This window comes from Mustela lutreola, chromosome 12 (genome assembly GCF_030435805.1).
Source record: "Mustela lutreola isolate mMusLut2 chromosome 12, mMusLut2.pri, whole genome shotgun sequence".
Taxonomy (NCBI): Eukaryota; Metazoa; Chordata; class Mammalia; order Carnivora; family Mustelidae; genus Mustela; species Mustela lutreola.
Genome location: NC_081301.1, coordinates 48,262,979 through 48,281,223, shown reverse-complemented (window position 1 = coordinate 48,281,223; position 18,245 = coordinate 48,262,979). Strand labels below are relative to the sequence as shown.

General features: G+C 40.5%; 1 protein-coding gene across 2 annotated transcripts in view; it reads left to right on the top strand.

Moving 5' to 3' along the window:
• FOCAD (focadhesin) overlaps positions 1–18,245 on the top strand; it is a 314,072-nt gene that overhangs the window by 69,910 nt on the left and 225,917 nt on the right. For both annotated transcript variants that reach the window (XM_059143295.1, XM_059143296.1), the window contains 3 exons: positions 3,603–3,704; positions 12,029–12,233; positions 15,786–15,992. In XM_059143295.1, the coding sequence (XP_058999278.1) occupies positions 3,603–3,704; positions 12,029–12,233; positions 15,786–15,992 (514 nt within the window). The remainder of the gene's footprint in view (positions 1–3,602; positions 3,705–12,028; positions 12,234–15,785; positions 15,993–18,245) is intronic.

The window sequence follows — 18,245 nt, the reverse complement described above, 5'->3', positions numbered from 1 at the left end:
TGGGAAAATAACTATTTTCTATCATACCCAAATTAGTAGGTATATTATTGAATATTGTTTATTTTGGAACATGATTCTGTATTTTGCAAAGGAATAATTTTCCATTAGTTTTCCCTTTAAAATTCTGGAGTTTCTGCTGTATTGTGTTAGCCTTGTGCACCTAATGTTAATATTTGAGGACTATATTTCCATAAGAAACTTACAATTTTGAGTATGATCGATTGCTTTGGTTCATTGCAAAGAAGGGTGAAGGTGGAATCAAGTCTTCTTTTTTTTTTTTAAATAGCTCTGGGATGGTACCATGGTTTAATCAGTTTTGTGCCTCTCCTAAGTGCTTGTCATTTTACAGTAATGCAGTGGTTCTTAACCAGGGGGCAGTTTTCCCCCCAGGGACATTTGGTAATGTCTGGAGACATTTTCGACTGTCATAACTACATTGAATGCTATTAACATCTTGTGGGTAGAGGGCAAGAATGCCGCTAAATATCCTTCAGTGCACTGGACAACCCCCGAAAGAGTTCTCTGACCCCAAATAGTGGTAGTGCGAAGATTGAGAAAACTTCATGCATGGCAGTTGTACCATAAAGTATATTGAATTAGAAAATGCATTCATTCTGTTAAGCTTTCTATATTTGTATTCACATACCAATTTGATGATTCACATGGGAGAATTTAGCTCTTTGCTTCATTATGCTCAAAGTAGTAAAACAAAATCTTGCCAATTAAAATTGATTTTAGGTTAGTTGTATTCAATTGAAATAGTATAATATTATCCAATGTTAATTGCTAGTAAGATTCAGTGTTCTTATTTTGGACTTCCCTTCTGCCTCAAGAGAGTTTCTTGGAATCAGTATTTTGTATTATTCTCTGCAGTATTTGTACTTGGATCTGATGTAATCAATTTTTTGGAAAAATTAGTCTAAATCAGTAATTCATCTGGATAATCCCTATTCTCCTATATTCTACTTTGTCTTGTCTTTAATGTTTATGCCTGAGATACTAAATAGACTTTCTTGAATCCAGTGTTTAGCAAAACAGGTCTTCAGCTTCATGCAACAAAGCTAGAGTGGTTCCCACAATCCCAGTGAAGTAGAAGTGAAATTATATTGGGTGTATGTGCAGCATTTCTGATCCTACTTTAAAATTACTCCCGCAGGGGTGGCACATTTGGTTAAGCGACTGCCTTTGGCTCAGGTCATGATCCTGGAGTACCGCATCAGGTTCCCAGCTCCATGGGGAGTCTGCTTCTCCCTTTGACCTTCTCTTCTCTCATGCTCTCTCTCTCAAATAAATAAATAAATAAATAAAACCTTAAAAAAAAAAAAAAAAAAGATTACTCCCTCTGGGACACCTGGGTGCTCAGGTGGTTAAGCATCTACCTTTAGCTCAGGTCATCATCCCAGGGTCCTGGGATCAAGTTCTGTATTGGGCTTCTTGCTCATTGGGGAGCCTGCTTCTCCCTCTGCTTGCCACTCTCCTTGCTTTTTCTTTTTCTTTTATTATTTTTTTAAATTTTTTTTTTAAAGATTTTATTTATTTATTTGACAGACAGAGATCACAAGTAGGCAGAGAGGCCGGCAGAAAGAGAGAGAGGAGGAAGCAGGCTCTCCGCGGAGCGGACAGCCCGATGCGGGGCTCGATCCCAGGACCTTGGGATCATGACCTGAGCCGAAGGCAGAGGCTTTAACCCACTGAGCCACCCAGGCGCCCCTCCCTGCTTTTTCTCTTTCTCCCTCTCTCTCTGACAAATAAATAAAATCTTGAAAAAAAAAATTGCTACCTCTTATTTCTGTTGACCTGATTTAATTTGGACAAAAGTTTTTAAACTGTAGATAGAAAACAAAACAAAACAACCCACCAAAACAGTAGATACTTGAGGTTTTTTTGCAGGGAGGTGGGTGGTGAGGAGCGAGTTGGAGGAAGGAATGACTTACAAGGGAAGAGTATTGGAAAGCATGTAAGTGCTTTATGATCACACACAGTGTGTGATAATACATAATGATGTGATAACTTGTTGGGTTTTCTTCTTAAATAGTCATAAATGCCACCATTAAGTGGAGGATTAACGGATGGGCCTATGGGATGTTACTTTTTCAGTGTGGTGCTTGGCAGGAGCCAAACCTATACCGAAAATGATAGCAGGTGCTGTTCTTTTCTTTTTCTTTGTGTTTCCTGGAACATGACCTACTGAAGTCTCAACCTTTGAAGTCTGACTGATGTGACATTCCTGGGAGACTGTCAGGATCTGTAACATTTGTTTGTTAATATCTGTGGCAACTAGAGTAGAAGCAATTCTAGGTAGGTTTCAGTGCCAAAGAGTTTGGAACTTGGAAATAGGATTTTGATAGGATTTTTGAGTGTTGGCAGAAATCGTTGGAGTGATCCCTTAGCAATGGCAGTCATCAGATCAGTCAGAAATAGCCTGTGCTGTGACAAACAGGAGGGTGGCAGGAAGTGACGTTCGTGCCTGGTAGGTCAGGTGAGGTTGAGGAGCGTGGGAGGAGGTGGTGGTGTAATACCCGGGAACTGTGGAGTCTTGTCAGAGCCGTGCCTCCCGTGAAAGTTTCCATGTGAAGGATGGGCTATGCTTTTCTGTTTAAGAGAGAGCCAGACATCCGACAACTTCCTGACTCTTCACCTCCCTCTTCTGTTTTTTTTTTTTCCTTGTAGTGGTTCTCAGCCCTGGCAACATGTTAGAATTGCTGGAAGAGTTTTTAAAAATGACTAATGACTAAAAATGACTAATAATCCCAGGATCCTGGGATCATAACAAACTGAGTCATGCAGGTACCCCCTCTTTAGGTATCTTAATGGATGTAGCCCAAATAAAAATTCTCATTCTTGTTCAATAGAAATTTTAAGAATTTTCAGTTTGGAGAGTTTATTTTGAGATGGGAGAAATGTTTTCTTTTTTTTTTTTTTTTTAAAGATTTTATTTATTTATTTGACAGACAGAGATCACAAGTAGGCAGAGAGGCAGGCAGAGAGAGAGAGAGAGAGAGGGAAGCAGGCTTCCTGCGGAGCAGGGAGCCCGATGCGGGGCTCGATCCCAGGACCCTGAGATCATGACCCGAGCCGAAGGCAGCAGCCCAAACCACTGAGCCACCCAGGCGCCCCGAGAAATGTTTTCTTTTTCCTTAAATATGCGGGGGAATGGAGCCACACACTCAGAAGAACAGGGTAAGTAGGAACTGGGAGGGAGAGAGTGCTTATAAGTTGAGGCAATGTTAAAAGAAATAGAACCTTCCAGACTTGGAAAGAGAGGAAGAGGAGGTGGCCCAAGCCTTCCAGGAATGGAGAAACCAAGGAGATGGATAGGACCGAGCTCCTGGATTCAAGAGCTTGACCAAAGTCCGAGGGTTACTGGGTGGCCGACTTTGTGCTCTAATTTGGATCCCTGAGACTCAAAGTTGATTCTTTTTTCTGCAAAATAGGTAGAGGAAAGGAATGTTAGTTCTAATCACCCAACTCTGCAACAAATGGTAGTTTTGCATCCTGGAAAAAGGTTTCTAGATGGCATTGGCTCTTGTTGCTGTATTTCGATATTGAGAATTTGCAATCTGGAAATCACAGCTTCCTATGTAACTTTTTGTGCTTTTCAGAAATCATCCTCAGCCTTTGATCACTATGCTTGAACACAGACCTGATTGCTGGCCGGTACTTTTGCAGCAGCTGACGTCATTTTTCCAGCAATGCCCTGAAAGGTAATGTAGAATGAAATAAATGAGGGATATGGAATGGCATATGCTTATTTTAGAGCTTTTTTTTTTTTTGTTTTTAAAGCTTCTTTGACTATGTTTTCTCTTGAAGAAAAGAAGTGTTTTAGAATAGGAGATAGTTGTGTTTTTTAATAGTAAAAGGCAAAAAAACCCAAACAAAACCCACCAACAAACAAAAAATCCCTCAAAAGCCCTACCAGATCTAATGGATGGTTGAAATATTGAATATGAGAAAAGCTATTATTAAAGAAGTTAAGGCTTCCCTGCTTAGTTGGGAGTCTGCTTCTCCCTCTCCCCCTCCTCCCTGCTCATGCCCTTCTCAAATAAATAAATAAAATCTTAAAAAAAACACACACAAAACATTAAGCATTGGTTACTTAGGAAAGTTGACTGGAAATATTTGGTAAGCTACTACACAATACATAGGAAAGATAGCTTCTTCCCTCAGAAATTGATGAGTGAGTGATCTCTATACTGGAAATCTTCCAATTGGAATCAAGTAATACTGTGATACATGGGCTTAGTTCAGCTTCACCAGGGTGTTCTGATGGTCCTCAAAACTAACCCCCCTTCTTCCATTTGTACTGCCATGATGCTGGTTCATATCCTCATCTCTTTCTGTGGCTTTTGCCACCTGTGCCTCCAGTCCTGTCCTGCCCAGAGCGATTCTCTTAACATCCATCAGGGTGTTATATCAAGAGAGTAGATCTTGGGACGTCTGGGTGGGTCAGTCCCTTGAGCATCTGCCTTCAGCTCAGGTCCATGATCTCAGGGTCCTAGGAATGAGCTCTGCATCGGGCTCCCTGCTCAGGGGGGAGTCTACTTCTCCCACTATCTGTACCTCTTTGTGTACGTGCACTCTCTTTCTCAGAGATTTTATTTATTCGTTTGACATAGACACAGCGAGAGAGGGAACACAAGCAGGGGGAGTGGGAGAGGGAGAAGCAGGCCTCCTGCTGAGCAGGGATCCTGATATGGGGCTCAATCTCGGGAAGGACCCTGGGATCATGACCTGAGTCAAAGGCAGATGCTTAATGACTGAGCCACCCAGGCACCCCTCAGATAAATAAATCTTAAAAAAAAAAAAAAAAAAGATGAGAGTAAATCTTATTGTATCACTTCCTTGCTTAAGTTAACACAGTTGTGGTTTTCAAACTGCACTTGCATAATGTGGGCTGAGGATGGGGACTGCCCTTTACCTTGTTAGCTCTTTCTATAGACCCTGCATGTTGATAGCTTATGGCAGCCTTCTACTGGCAAACAATAGTGTGGCTTCTGAAATAGTTGGAAAATCCCTGGACTAGATGGTAAAATCGAGTTTGTTATGCTAGTCTCTCTTCAGAGTTTCAATCTATTTCCCCAGTTTTCTCTTGATTTACTGGTTTATGGATGGTGTATTCAGTGGTACTTGGACTTGCTTTTGATTCCACATAGAGAGCCATGCTGTTCCCTTTCCTCCGTGTCTTTGCTTATCAGTACCTACCTTACTCTTGAATTTTACCCCAATTATCAGTACCTACCTTACTCTTGAATTTACTCTTTCCTGACTCATTTCTTTCTTTTAAATCTCTCTGCTCAGAAGTCCTTGCTTACCAAGCTTAATGAGGCATCTGTTTTATGTGGTCTCATAGTAACTTCAGCTGTGATTTGTAACATTATTGTACTTATAATTCTTCTCTGGGAAAACTTTGTGAGGTCAGGGACTGTGCCTCATTAGTCTTTGTATTAATAAAGCCTGGCCCATTTCTAGTTGCTCTATAAATATTGAACTTATGTACATGAGGTGCATTGTAGAGGGCTTTATAATATATAGTATCACTGCATACTTAGTACCATCATGCAAGGTCATGATAGGACACCATTGTCCCAGGTAATCCAATGCCCGAGTTACATTCACCACACTAGCGCCATTCATTCATATTTTCTTGCCCTTGAAGGTCTTACCATGTCCTATCCATACAGTTTCTTAGAAAACCATTTCTGAGTCCATAATTTCAGTGTTAGATGGGATTTCTAGGCACGGTATACTGCCACAGGAAGTTTTAAGGGACATAGGGAACCTTGGATCATCTGCCAATGAGAAAAATCAGTGTGACATTTGGATGATAGCTCAACAGAAACATCACTAACTCTATTCCCTCACCTAGATTGCATTTTCATTGGTAAGATATTAACGTTTCCTAAATAAGTTTTTGTTCATCTTTATCAGAAAGTAAAAATAACAAACTTACACATTTTTAATTTTAATTTTTAATTTTTAAATTTTATTTGACAGAGGGAGACCCAGGGAGAGAGGGAACACAACAGGGGGAGTGGGAGAGGGAGAAGCAGCTTCCTGATGATCAGGGAGCCTGATATGGGGCTTGATCCCAGGACCCTGAGATCATGACCTGAGCTGAAGGCAGACACTTAACAACTGAGTCATCCAGGCACACCCCCCAGGCACACCCCCCAAACTTATACGTTTTTTTAAAGAAGATTTCTTGCTCTTGTTTAAATAGATTAGGATTTTTTATAAAAGATGCTGCTGCTGTTGTGCCAAATTTATTATTAAGCTTTTTTTTTTTTTTTTTTAAAGATTTTATTTATTTATTTGTAGGCAGAGAGAGGGAGGAGGAAACAGGCTCCCTGCCAATCAGAGAGCCCGATGCGGGTCTCGATCCCAGGACTCTGGGATCATGACCCGAGCTGAAGACAGAGGCTTTAACCCACTGAGCCACCCAGATGCCCCAAGCTTGTTTTTAGGGTAACCCTCAAGAATATCTTTCTTTTGCAACTCTTGAGTTAGCCATCGTGTAATTAATTACCTTTTGGTTATCTTCATTTCAAAAGAGTATTATATTGGGATTTGGATGTAGTTATTAGAATGAAATATGTCCAGATATTCATAAAGTAAAAAAGATTAATTGACTTTGGTTTTTCACTGATAAGCTTCTGTTGACTCTTTTCATTCAAGTTCTCTCATGTTAGATTATGCTATCAAGAGCCTTTTGGAAGTTCTTTTTCTTTTCTTTCTTTCTTTTTTTTTTTTTTTTGACAGACAGAGATCACAAGTAGGCAGAGAGGCAGATAGGCAGAGAGAGAGGGGGAGCCCAATGAGGGGCTCGATCCCAGGACCCCGGGATCATGACCTGAGTTGAAGGCAGAGGCTTTAACCCACTGAGCCACCCAGGCGCCCCATCAGAAGTTCTAAATTAAATTTATTTGCTAAGAATAATTTCAGTTGCCTCGTGTCCACTTTTACACTATGGGGGTTACTCTTTGCAGAATGAAATTGACATTTCTGGTTGCATTTTTCAGCAGACCAACCATTAGTTTCCTGAGATTTAATTTTAGAGCAAGTTAGCTTAGGAACTTAGGAACTTTAGTAGTTTGGAAGGTAATGAAGGAAGGTTGGTGATTTAATTTGCTGAGAATATAAACAGTGATTCACAACTAGGGGAAGAAGGAAAAATGTTGTGAAGAGAGCTTGTATTCTGGTTCTTCCTGTGTTAGGAATTGTTGATTAGCTGGGTTCATTTTTAATATGTAGATGTCCTGACATGACAGTGTATCTTCATGTTAGATTTTTATGAGCATTATTTTCTAATTAAATTCTGCATTCATTTATAGAAGGCCTGCGATGTTAAGACCTGAGAATTGCGTTAATGGTCAATGACGTCATTGTCTCTAGGCCTGGTACTTCCAAGTTTATCTGGTCTCACGTATAATTTCTCAGATGAAGGAATGAAGGAGAGCAACATCAAATGACTCTGGGTCACAGGATTAATTAGTGGTTGAGATGGGCCCAAAGCCTCAGTTTCCTGACTTTCATTCCAAGTTTTCCCCTACCACTTCTCCCTCTGTTAACATAAAGAGACACGTGGGTGTAGATAGATGCACACACAGTTAATTACATTTGTAAACATTCTTAATCACTTTGGGATTTCAAGTTGTCTGTTTTATTATATTTCTTTTCTCCTTCAAACCTTTCAATTTCATACCCCACTGAAATGACAGTCATCAGATACCGCCTAGGAAATACAAAATCTAAAATCAGGACAGATTAAGCCAAAGAGATTTTTTTTTTTTAATTTTGTTTATTTATTTGACAGACAGAGATTACAAGTAGGCAGAGAGGCAGTCAGAGAGAGGAGGAAGCAGGGTCCCTGCTGAGCAGAGAGCCCGATGTGGGACTCGATCCCAGGACCCTGGGATCATGACCTGAGCCGAAGGCAGAGGCTTTAACCTACTGAGCCACCCAGGCGCCCAAGCCAAAGAGATTTTAATTAAAAAAATTTTTTTTTAATTTGGTCATTTATTTATTTATTTATTTATAAAAAGATTTTATTTATTTGACAGAGATCACAAGTAAGCAGAGAGGCCGGCAGGTGGGGTGGGGGTGGGGGCGGGAAGCAGGCTCCTCGCTGAGCAGAGAGCCCGGTGTGAGGCTCCATCCCAGGACCCTGAGATCACGACCTGAGCCGAAGGCAGAAGCTTAACCCACTGAGCCACCCAAGCAACCCCTAGTCATTTATTTATTTTAAAGATTTTATTTATTCATTTGATAGGGAGATAGAGCACAAGCAGGGAGAGTGGCAGGCAGAGGGAGAGGGAGAAGCAGGCTCCCCACTGAGCAGGGAGCCCGAAACGGGGTGTGATCCTAGGACCCCCCGGGATCCTGCTGTGAGCTGAAGGCAGATGCTTAACTGACTGAGCCACCCAGGTGCCAAGCCAAGGAGATTTTTAAACATTATATTGTCCTAACGAAGTTCAGCATTATGTCCGTGATGTCAAACAATAATAGCCTCTTGAAAATACGTTTCTTGGGGCGCCTGGGTGGCTCAGTGGGTTGGGCCGCTGCCTTCGGCTCAGGTCATGATCTCAGAGTCCTGGGATCGAGTCCCGCATTGGGCTCTCTGCTCAGCGGGGAGCCTGCTTCCCTCTCTCTCTCTGTCTGCCTCTCCATCTACTTGTGATTTCTCTGTCAAATAAATAAATAAAATCTTAAAAAAAAAAAAAATACGTTTCTTTCTTTCTTTTTTTTGTTTTTAAAGATTTTATTTATTTATTTGACAGAGAGAGATCACAGTAGGCAGAGAGGCAGGCAGAGAGAGGGGAAGGGAAGGAAGCAGGCCCCTGCTGAGCAGAGAGCCCGATGTGGGACTCGATCCCAGGACCCTGAGATCATGACCTGAGCCGAAGGCAGCGGCTTAGCCCACTGAGCCACCCAGGCGCCCGGAAATACGTTTCTTTACATGAATCCTGCAGTTTGCCTTTAGCATCTCAAAGTAGGAGAAAACTGATAAGCTGTTTGTGGGTGTTATTGACACCTGGATAGTGTTTATTCTTTGGGGAAGGTGTTATTAGAGATGCAGAAACAATGTTTCTTAAATCTTTCTTCTGGAAACATCTTTGTATTCTAACCTAGACATATGTTGTCTGCTTGCTTAATCTATGAAGATCTTTTTAGTTTCCTAAAATGGATGGTTTGATAAAAGGCATGTTTTAGTAAGAATTATGAACTCAGAAATCCTCAGAAGTTTTTTTTATAGATTGTGTAAATATTTGTCTCTTGAGGAAAAAATCCCTCCAGCTTGTGAGCACCATCAGGTTGAGTATTTTTTCTGTTTCTTGCTTTGTTTCTAGCACATAGAAGGGTGAATGGGATACTGGAGGTACTCAGTAAATTTTGCCAAGAGAATAAATGAATAAGTAAATCTTACCAGTTTGGTAACTTGAAAATATGCTAATGGTGTTTTGAAATCCCATTGCTGTTTAATGTATAGTTTTATAAAATTATGTGTCAAGATAATTTAAATAGCATTTCTTCCATGAAGTATTGAAGTATTGTACTCTCTTTCTTTCTTTCTTTTTTTTTTTTTTTTTTTTAAAGATTTTATTTATTTATTTGACAGAGAGAAATCACAAGTAGATGGAGAGGCGGGCAGAGAGAGAGAGGGAAGCAGGCTCCCTGCTGAGCAGAGAGCCCGATGCGGGACTCGATCCCAGGACCCTGAGATCATGACCTGAGCCGAAGGCAGCGGCCCAACCCACTGAGCCACCCAGGCGCCCCTGTACTCTCTTTCTTTTAGAAGTTTTCACTTTATGTCCTCTAGTCCAAGAAGAGAGCTAATTGCCACTGTTAGATTGTGCACCTCTTTTTTGTGTGTGTGAGGGAGACAGAAAATCCCAAGTAGGCTCTGTGCTCGGGCTTGATCCCATGACCCTGAGATCATGACCTGAGCCCACACCAAGACATTTAACTGACTGAGCCACCCAGGTGCCCCTAGGCTGTATGCCTCTTAAGGATAGATAATGCTAGGCACCTGGGTGGCTCAGTCGGTTAAACGCCTGCCTTCAGCTCAGATCCAGATCCCAGGGTCCTGTGATGGAGTTCCACATCAGGCTCCATGCTGCTTGGAAAGTCTGCTTCCTCCTCCGACTCTCTCTGTGTCTCTTATGAATAAATAAATAAAATCTTAAAAAAAAAAAGATAATGCCTATTCACCTTTATAGCTTATCTAATAATTCCCTATGTATAATAAATATGAAACAATAAAATAAAATTATGATCTGCATGCTAATTGTAGTACTACTCTATGATGTAGTATAACTGAATCGATTAATTTAGTAATTGAATATCTCTTTGGAGGCCTACTATGTCATTATCGGTGATCCAGCAGCGTGCTCGCTTCGGCAGCACATATACTATCGGTGATCCAGCAGTAAACAGAAATCCATGCTATCATTTGGCTTATAGTATGGCCCAAGATAGAGAGAGGTATTTAGTAAATAATGACAATATATTCATTGTCCTGTGGAAACCCATAATGGGGCTCTGCTTTCACTAGGTTAAGGGAAGGCCCTCAGGGAGTCATTTTATTTTATTTTTTTAAAGATTTTATTCATTTATTTGACAGAGATCACAAGTAGGCAGAAGCAGGCAGAGAGAGGAGGAAGCAGGCTCCTTGCCGAGCAGAGAGCCCCATGTGGGGCTCTATCCCAGGGCCCTGGGATCATGACCTGAGCCAAAGGCAGAGGTTTTAACCCACTGAGCCACCCAGGCGCCCCAAGGGAGTCATTTTAAAGGCAAGAACTGGAAGGTGAGAGGAATTAGCAGAGGCAGGAACAGGAAAGGAAAAAAAGAGGAGAATGTTCTAAGTAGAGGGAACAGCAGGTGGGAAGAACATTCAGAGAACCTGACTGAACATCTGAAAGACATTTAGTGTAGCTCAGTGGAGAGCAAAGGGGAGTGAGCAATGAGGCTGAAAAGACAAGCAGAGGCTCGATTATGGAGGGTTTGTGACTTGAGCTAAATACTTTATCTTAAGGGGGCATGCTCTTTTAAGCTGGTTAATGACCTGATCAAATGTATATACCTCAAGGGTAATTCTAGCTAAATTTTAGTGACTTCGGATGAGTTATTGAGGTATATTGAAATCTAAATAGATATGAAAGATATGTAAAGCCTTCCTCCTTTGAGTGGGAAGAATTTAAGAGGAAGGACTTGGCAAATGACCTTTCTCCTCTTTCATTGCTGCAACTGTGCAATGGGATGGTTTTATTTCATAGGGTTGTGGTGAGGACATGGATTGAAAGGCATGAAGTGCAATAGCTTGGACACCCCATGTGTTGACCATTTGACAAGTAAATGTTAATGGTTCATGTAGTCTTCTTGGGATGCCCGTATAGTTTCGTTTTCCATAGAACTGCACCTGTGGAGTTTTTCCAAAAATGCGTGTCAATGTCCTATCCCTGGAGCATGCATCCTGACTTCTGCAATTCCAAAAAGGCTCTAGGGTCATTTTCTTTTTTCTTTTTTTTTTTTTTTTTTAAAGATTTTATTTATTTATTTGACAGAGAGAGATCACAAGTAGGCAGAGAGGCAGGCAGAGAGAGAGGAAGGGAAGCAGGCCCCCCTGCCGAGCAGGGAGCCCGATGTGGGACACGATCCCAGGACCCTGAGATCACGACCTGAGCCGAAGGCAGCGGCTTAACCCACTGAGCCACCCAGGCGCCCTCTAGGGTCATTTTCATGTCCACCAAAGCCTGGTCCTTCAGATGCAGATGATATTTTAGTATGCGAGTAAACATTCTTGTAGTCCTGGGCATCAGGCTTCTGGGCTCCTGGTGTTGTCATATTCCCCAGGGTGCAAAGACCTGGGAGGCATGGATCCCAGTAAGTCATGTTGGAATTGAAGAATCACAAAAACAAGTTACATTCCGTGGTATCCTAGTGTGTCATGAACTATAAGTTGATGTTTGACAATTACTGCTTGGTACCCTGTTGAACTTGGTGACTGGCTTATGCATGAAATGATTTGCAGGTCAGAAGTTTCGTGTATCCAAATAATGGCACCATTTCTATGGTATCTCTATTGCGAACCATCCCAGTTACAAGAATATGCTAAACTGCGCCTAATGCTGCTGAAAGTCTTACTTCAACCCCGGGTTCCTGGTGACCCAGAGCAACCATCAGTCTTGGAACAACAGATACTTCAGCTGTGTTGTGACATGGTTCCGTGTTTGCAGGTAAGGCCCCTCGTCCTCCTCCACTGATGTAACAGCAGCCTTAATCAGTGTTGGTTGTTCCCATCATGCATAGAGTAGAACGCATGATTTGCAAACTTGGATACAAGCCTGGTTCTAGAAATGCTCGCAGACTTTTGGAGATGAGGAAGGAACCAAATATAGATTTAACATTTACACATATCCTGTTATAACTAAGTTCATAGACCTGTAAATCAATATAATCTATTTTAGGATTAGTAAGAAATAAAAGGTTTCTGTTGTTCAGGAAGGACTTTGCAGGGTAAAGAATTTTGAGTTGAGTTCCTCTTTATGCTAGACACAAGAGTTACAAAAAAAAAAAAATAAAACTCTCTACAAATTAGCAAAAGGTGTGCTTCTGGGCAGATATAGCCCTGGAAATGCAGGGCATGACCAGCTGAGCGCTGGCTAGAGTCCAGGTTCCACATATCTCCTGACAACGTACTCGGTGACCCTGCGGTCTCCTGCATTTGAGAAGCCCACAGTCTAGGAAGGGAGTTAAGACAAGTATGTAAATTCTCATAATTCGAAGTATGGATGGATCAAAGATGTTGAACAGGCATGGAGAAAATGCTGGGGATGTTCGAGGGAGAAATAATTTTGAGCTAATGTCTCTATAATTGCAGATTAAAAAAAAATGCCACTTACCACTGGGTTATGATGTCAGTGTAAGGATTAAGTTATCAGGCTGTCCCTCTCATCGTCGAGTTTTCTCGTTTGCCTAGAATCTGAGTGCCACGCTGCTTAGCTGATGGTGGGAATCTGTGAGGATTTTTCAGAGTGATCACTTGAGGTCACAGATGACCTGTTTTAAGTTTGTGTTAGCAAAGAGTGACTGGACTGAATCTTTCCTTTGTGACTCATAAATGGGTTTTCCTGTAATCAAGGCAGAGAAAAGTTAATTAAAATGAATTCTCCTGTGGCTTTTCCAAAGCTTTTGTTTTGTGTGGGCAGTAAAGCACTGTGTAGCAGAACAACTTGGACTGGGGTACACCTCTTCCAGCTCGTGCTTACATCGCCCAGTTCTGTGCTCTCTGCTGGATGTTTGCCTTCATCCCCATGAATCTGGATCTGTGAGCTCTGAGAGGTATTTGGGGGAATATCATTCCCCCAATTATAATTGAGCTAGGCGAAGAAAAAAAAGGAGGTAGGTACATCATTTGGAACTAATGGAACTAGCAACATAAATACGTTTAATCACTTAACAAATTGGCTTTATTAGAGTATGAAGAATCTGAGTGTTTAGTAGGAACGTAATCCATTTTCCCACTGATTACAGGTATTTCTTTTTTTTTTTTTTTTTTTTTTTTGATTACAGGTATTTCTTAAACTATCCGAGATAACCATCCCATGACTAAATTTTTAGGGATAAGAAGTGTGCTGTTTTGCAAGGCAGCCTTTTTGTTTAGTTCTTCTAATTGACCTGCATTTTCCTTTTACTCATTAGTTTCTGTTCCTTATAGAACGAAACAAAATAGGCTTTAAAAAAACCCACCTACATCCTGTTTTGTGTTGTTTATTTCTTTCCCTTCTCTTTCTTCCTTTCCATCCTTTCCTCCTTTCTTTCCTTCATCACTTTTTCGTACTAGGGTTTCCAGACTTTACTCTGTTGCCAGGAGTTCTCTAGTTTATCCGTGCTCAGAACGTGTTACGATGAAATGTTCTTTTTAGAGCTGAATACACCCCTGTATTTGTGGTCTGACCCATACTGTGCACATGAATAGACTCTCATCAATTAAAAAAATGTTATTTTAGAAATAACCCTGCTGCCGTGTTGACCCATGATGAAACGATGGTTCATGAAATTTCTAGTTTCTTTTCATGCCAGTTGCTCTTCCATTTAGTATTCGTATTTGTTTGTCTTTAATTTACCTGCCTTAAACTTCACTGTTGACTATCCTTAATAGTTCCTTCTTTTTAATTGTGACTCTTGTCATGGCACATGTAATCCATTGCACGTAATCTATTGCTACATCAAGACAGAACATTAAAAGTATTGCTAAAAGTATTGGTAAAGATTGCAGAGCCTTTAATGCTAGCTTGCTGAGGTTGTCCAAAATTTTTTTTATTATGGAAAATTTCAAGTATGCACAAAAAATACATTCAAGGAAATATATTGTCCAGTAAACATGAGGCTTTGTCTTGGTGTCAATCCCTTTTCTTGGTGGCCTTTGCCTTTGCCATTGTAGGTTTTTAAAAGAGTAAAATAATTTAGCTACTTGACTGTTTATCTTTTTATAAATTACCATTTTCTGTCTCTTCTCCCTTGATCTTTTAATATCTTTTTTCCCTCTTATTTGCTAGGAATTAAATTTTCTTTTTGTATAACTTATAATCCTTTTGGGTTATTATGGTGGTAACGATTGGTGAAAGGTACAGCTGGTCAACTGTAGGCTTTCCTCTTGATAAATTTAACAGACACAAGGCTTCTGATTGAAGCAGATGGTTCATTGTTTGTAATCTCTGGTAAATGCCAATGTGTCTGTGAGCAGGACCATATCCTTAATACCAACTCCAGAATTTTGATCGGAACAGCTGGGTTTGAATTGAATTGGGATTTTCAAGAGCACCCAAGTCCTTCCTATCTAATGCATTAGCCTGTTGAGAAGACACCCTACCATTTGAATATGGTCTTTCATTGTATCTGCCAAGTGTGGAAATGGTGCTCTCAGTTAAGGTTGTCTGAGCAAATATCTTCCAGATGAAGGGCTTAGTAGTACATTAGAATAACATGCCAACCCTTTTCTTCCAGGTAACTGTGTTGGAATCATTGAAAGGAGAGTTCATTTGGAGAGCTCAAAACCAACTTTGATTAATTTCCTTCAACATGTTGGCACAGTCTTGTCGTTTGTCTTAAAATAGAAAAATCTTTACTCAGAGAAGTCAGAAAAATAAACGAAAAGAATTTGTGTCAGCCAGCAGTAACAGAAACAGTAGCAAATTGTATTTTGGTTAGTGGCAACAATAAGGCAGAGTTTTTACCTGGTTTAATTCTCTTTGAGTTAATGTAAATGTTTTCATCTCTTTAAGTCTTTATAGGTTTAGAAAAGATTGCCAAAACTTCTTAGATAGTTTAAAATTATCTTTTGTTTTGTATATTTTATTTTAAGATTTAAAAAAAAAAAGATTTTATTTATTTATTTGACAGAGAGAGAGGTCACAAGTAGGCAGAGAGGCAGGCAGGGGGCGGGGGAGCATGCTCCCTGCTGAGCGGAGAGCCCGATGTGAGGCTTGATCCCAGGACCCTGAGATCATGACCTGAGCCACTCAGGAGCGCCCCACCCCTTTTTTTTTTCTTTTTTGACAGATCACAAGTAGGCAGAGAGGCAGGCAGAGAGAGAGAGAGAGAAAGACAGAGAGAGACAGAGAGGAGGAAGCAGGCTCCCCGCTGAGCAGAGAGCCCGGCTCGGGGCTTGATCCCAGGACTCTGAGATCATGACCTGAGCCGAAGGCGGAGGCTTTAACCCACTGAGCCATCCAGAGTACCCCCTTGTATATTATTTTAATATCCTATAATGACTTTTTTTTAAACAGGTAAAAGATTTGATCCAGACAACAGAAGTGATGCTGTTTATTGAGGAAGTATATTTAAGCTTACTGCGTCATCCCATTTTCTGGAAAATTCAGCTTACCCAGCTGACCCTGCAGCTGCTGTGTGTCTGTGAAGTCTGCCTAACGATAACTGGGGAATGCTCATCTTTAATTCACCTTTTAGAGCACAGTGTTGAACTTTTGAAGGAGGTAAGGAGAATACCAATGAAACCACACTCCTTTTTAAAACATTTTATTTTATTTATTTGACAGGAAGAGATAGAGAGCTCGAGCAAGTATAAGCAGGTTGAGTGGCAGAGGGAGAGGGAGGTTCGATGCGGGGCTTGATCCCGGGACCCTGGATATGACCTGAGCTGAAGATAGATGCTTAGCCTACGGAGCCACCCAGGTGCCCTGAGAGTATGACTTTTTAATACATCAGTTCTCTTAATTGGGTCTTTCAGTAGCAGGGTGAGTGTGCTCTTTTAACTTTATTGGTATCAAAGGTGTTTAGTCAAATACCATTAGATCATACTGTTAATGTCTACTTTTGTCATCTGTTATAAAAACGATCACTACATTTGGAGCACCAGTTAAGGTGCTCCAATTCTTTAATACCTATTATATGCCAGACCCTATAGAATACATACATAAAAAGACACTTTCTGTGACTTCAAGGGACTTCCAGACATGACCTCATTTAATTTTTTAATTACTTCCATACTCCCAATATAGTCAGCTTGGTAGTTAGGTATTCTTACTTCAGGTAAGGAGTAACTGGGTATGGTTACTTCAACATATGTATTTGTGTGGCAGGGGCACACCTCAGTTCACAGCAAGAACTAATTAGGGGAAAAGAGTAGGCAAGAGTAGAAGAGGGAGGAAAAGAGAGTGGGAATAGAGAGAGGGAGGAGATGAAATCAGTAGGGCTTTGTGGCTGAGTAGATGGTCAAGGAGAAGTTCCTTGGCTAAGTCTCAGCTGTCTCTTTTGAGCAGCTGGATGGTGCCCTTCACTTTGAGAAATGGTAACTGATGTTACCTCCAACTGAGGTTGGAGGGCAGAGGATAAATTTAGCTTTAGATATGCTTGGTTTGAGGTGTGTAAGGATCATGGGTAATTGGATATGTGGTCTGAAAATTTAGGATAGAAGTTTAGGCTAAAGGTACAGATTTGTAGATGTCTTCTTTGGGATGGGAGTTTTACCTGTGGGATTACATTACGTGGGTTTTTATGGAACTCCAGGGGCTAGAGTGTGCTGAAAACGAGAAGAAAGTGTGGTCAGAAGGATATATATGATAAGTAGAAGGGACTGAGGACGTGAAAATCAAGGGAAGGAATATCTCAAAAAGGGGAATGGGCAACACTTTCATGGACAGAGTGTTTTAAGTAAGGTATGGAAAGAAGTCTTAGGGTGCAATAAGTAGAAGTTTCTTGTTTACATTAGAGGAAAACATGTCAGTGGAGGGATGGTGGTAGGAACCAAATTAGAGTAAAGGAGTAGAAGGAAACAAACTACATATAAATTAGAGTGGGAGCCAAGGAAGCTCAGGTAAGTCATTTGCCTGTTTGTCAGTCTTGTGATCAGTATGGTTTTATATCTGCTGGGACTTTATAGGTAATACTATGTTATATATTATATAATGGTATATTGATGTTATATATCATACTACACAGTAATATGTATCTGTTAGCTCTAGTATATAGCATGATAAATAATTATAGCAATAACATTGATATATAAAATATCAATGCCTATTCTAATGTAAAATTATTATATATAATCATACTCATTAGATACATAATATATGTTGTATATGATATGTAACATTTTAGAGATAAGATATAGAAAACCTGTAAAAAATATAGTTCTTTTTCCATTTTGGGTGTTGACTCCTCATCAGATATGTCACTAGCAAACATCTTCTCCATTCCATAGGTTGCTTTTTCATTTTGTTAATGGTTTCCTTGGCTGTGCAAAAGCTTTTTATTCTGATATCGTCTCATGTGTTTGTTTTTGCTTTTGTTGCCCTTGTCTGAGGAGACATTCAAAAGATCCTGCTAAGACCAGCATCAGGTTGCCTACTGCCTATGTTTTTTAATAGGAATTTTATGGTTTCAGGTCTTATAGTAAGGCCTTAATCCATTTTGAGTTTATCTTTATGTGTGGTCCAGTTTCATTCTTCTGCAAGTAGCTGTCCAGTTTTCCCAACACCATTTTTTGAGGGGCTATCCTTTCCCCCTGGTATATTATTTCCTTTTTCATTGAAGATTTATTGTCCATATACATGTGGGTTTATTTCTGAGCTCTGTTCTGTTTTGGTCTGTGTGTCTGTCTTTGTGTCAGTACCATAGTGTTTTTTGTTTTGTCTTAAGATTTCGCTTATTTTATTTGACAGAGAAAGAGAGAAAAAAAGAGTACACAGGCAGGGGAATAGTAGAGGGAGAGGGAGAGGCAGGCTCTC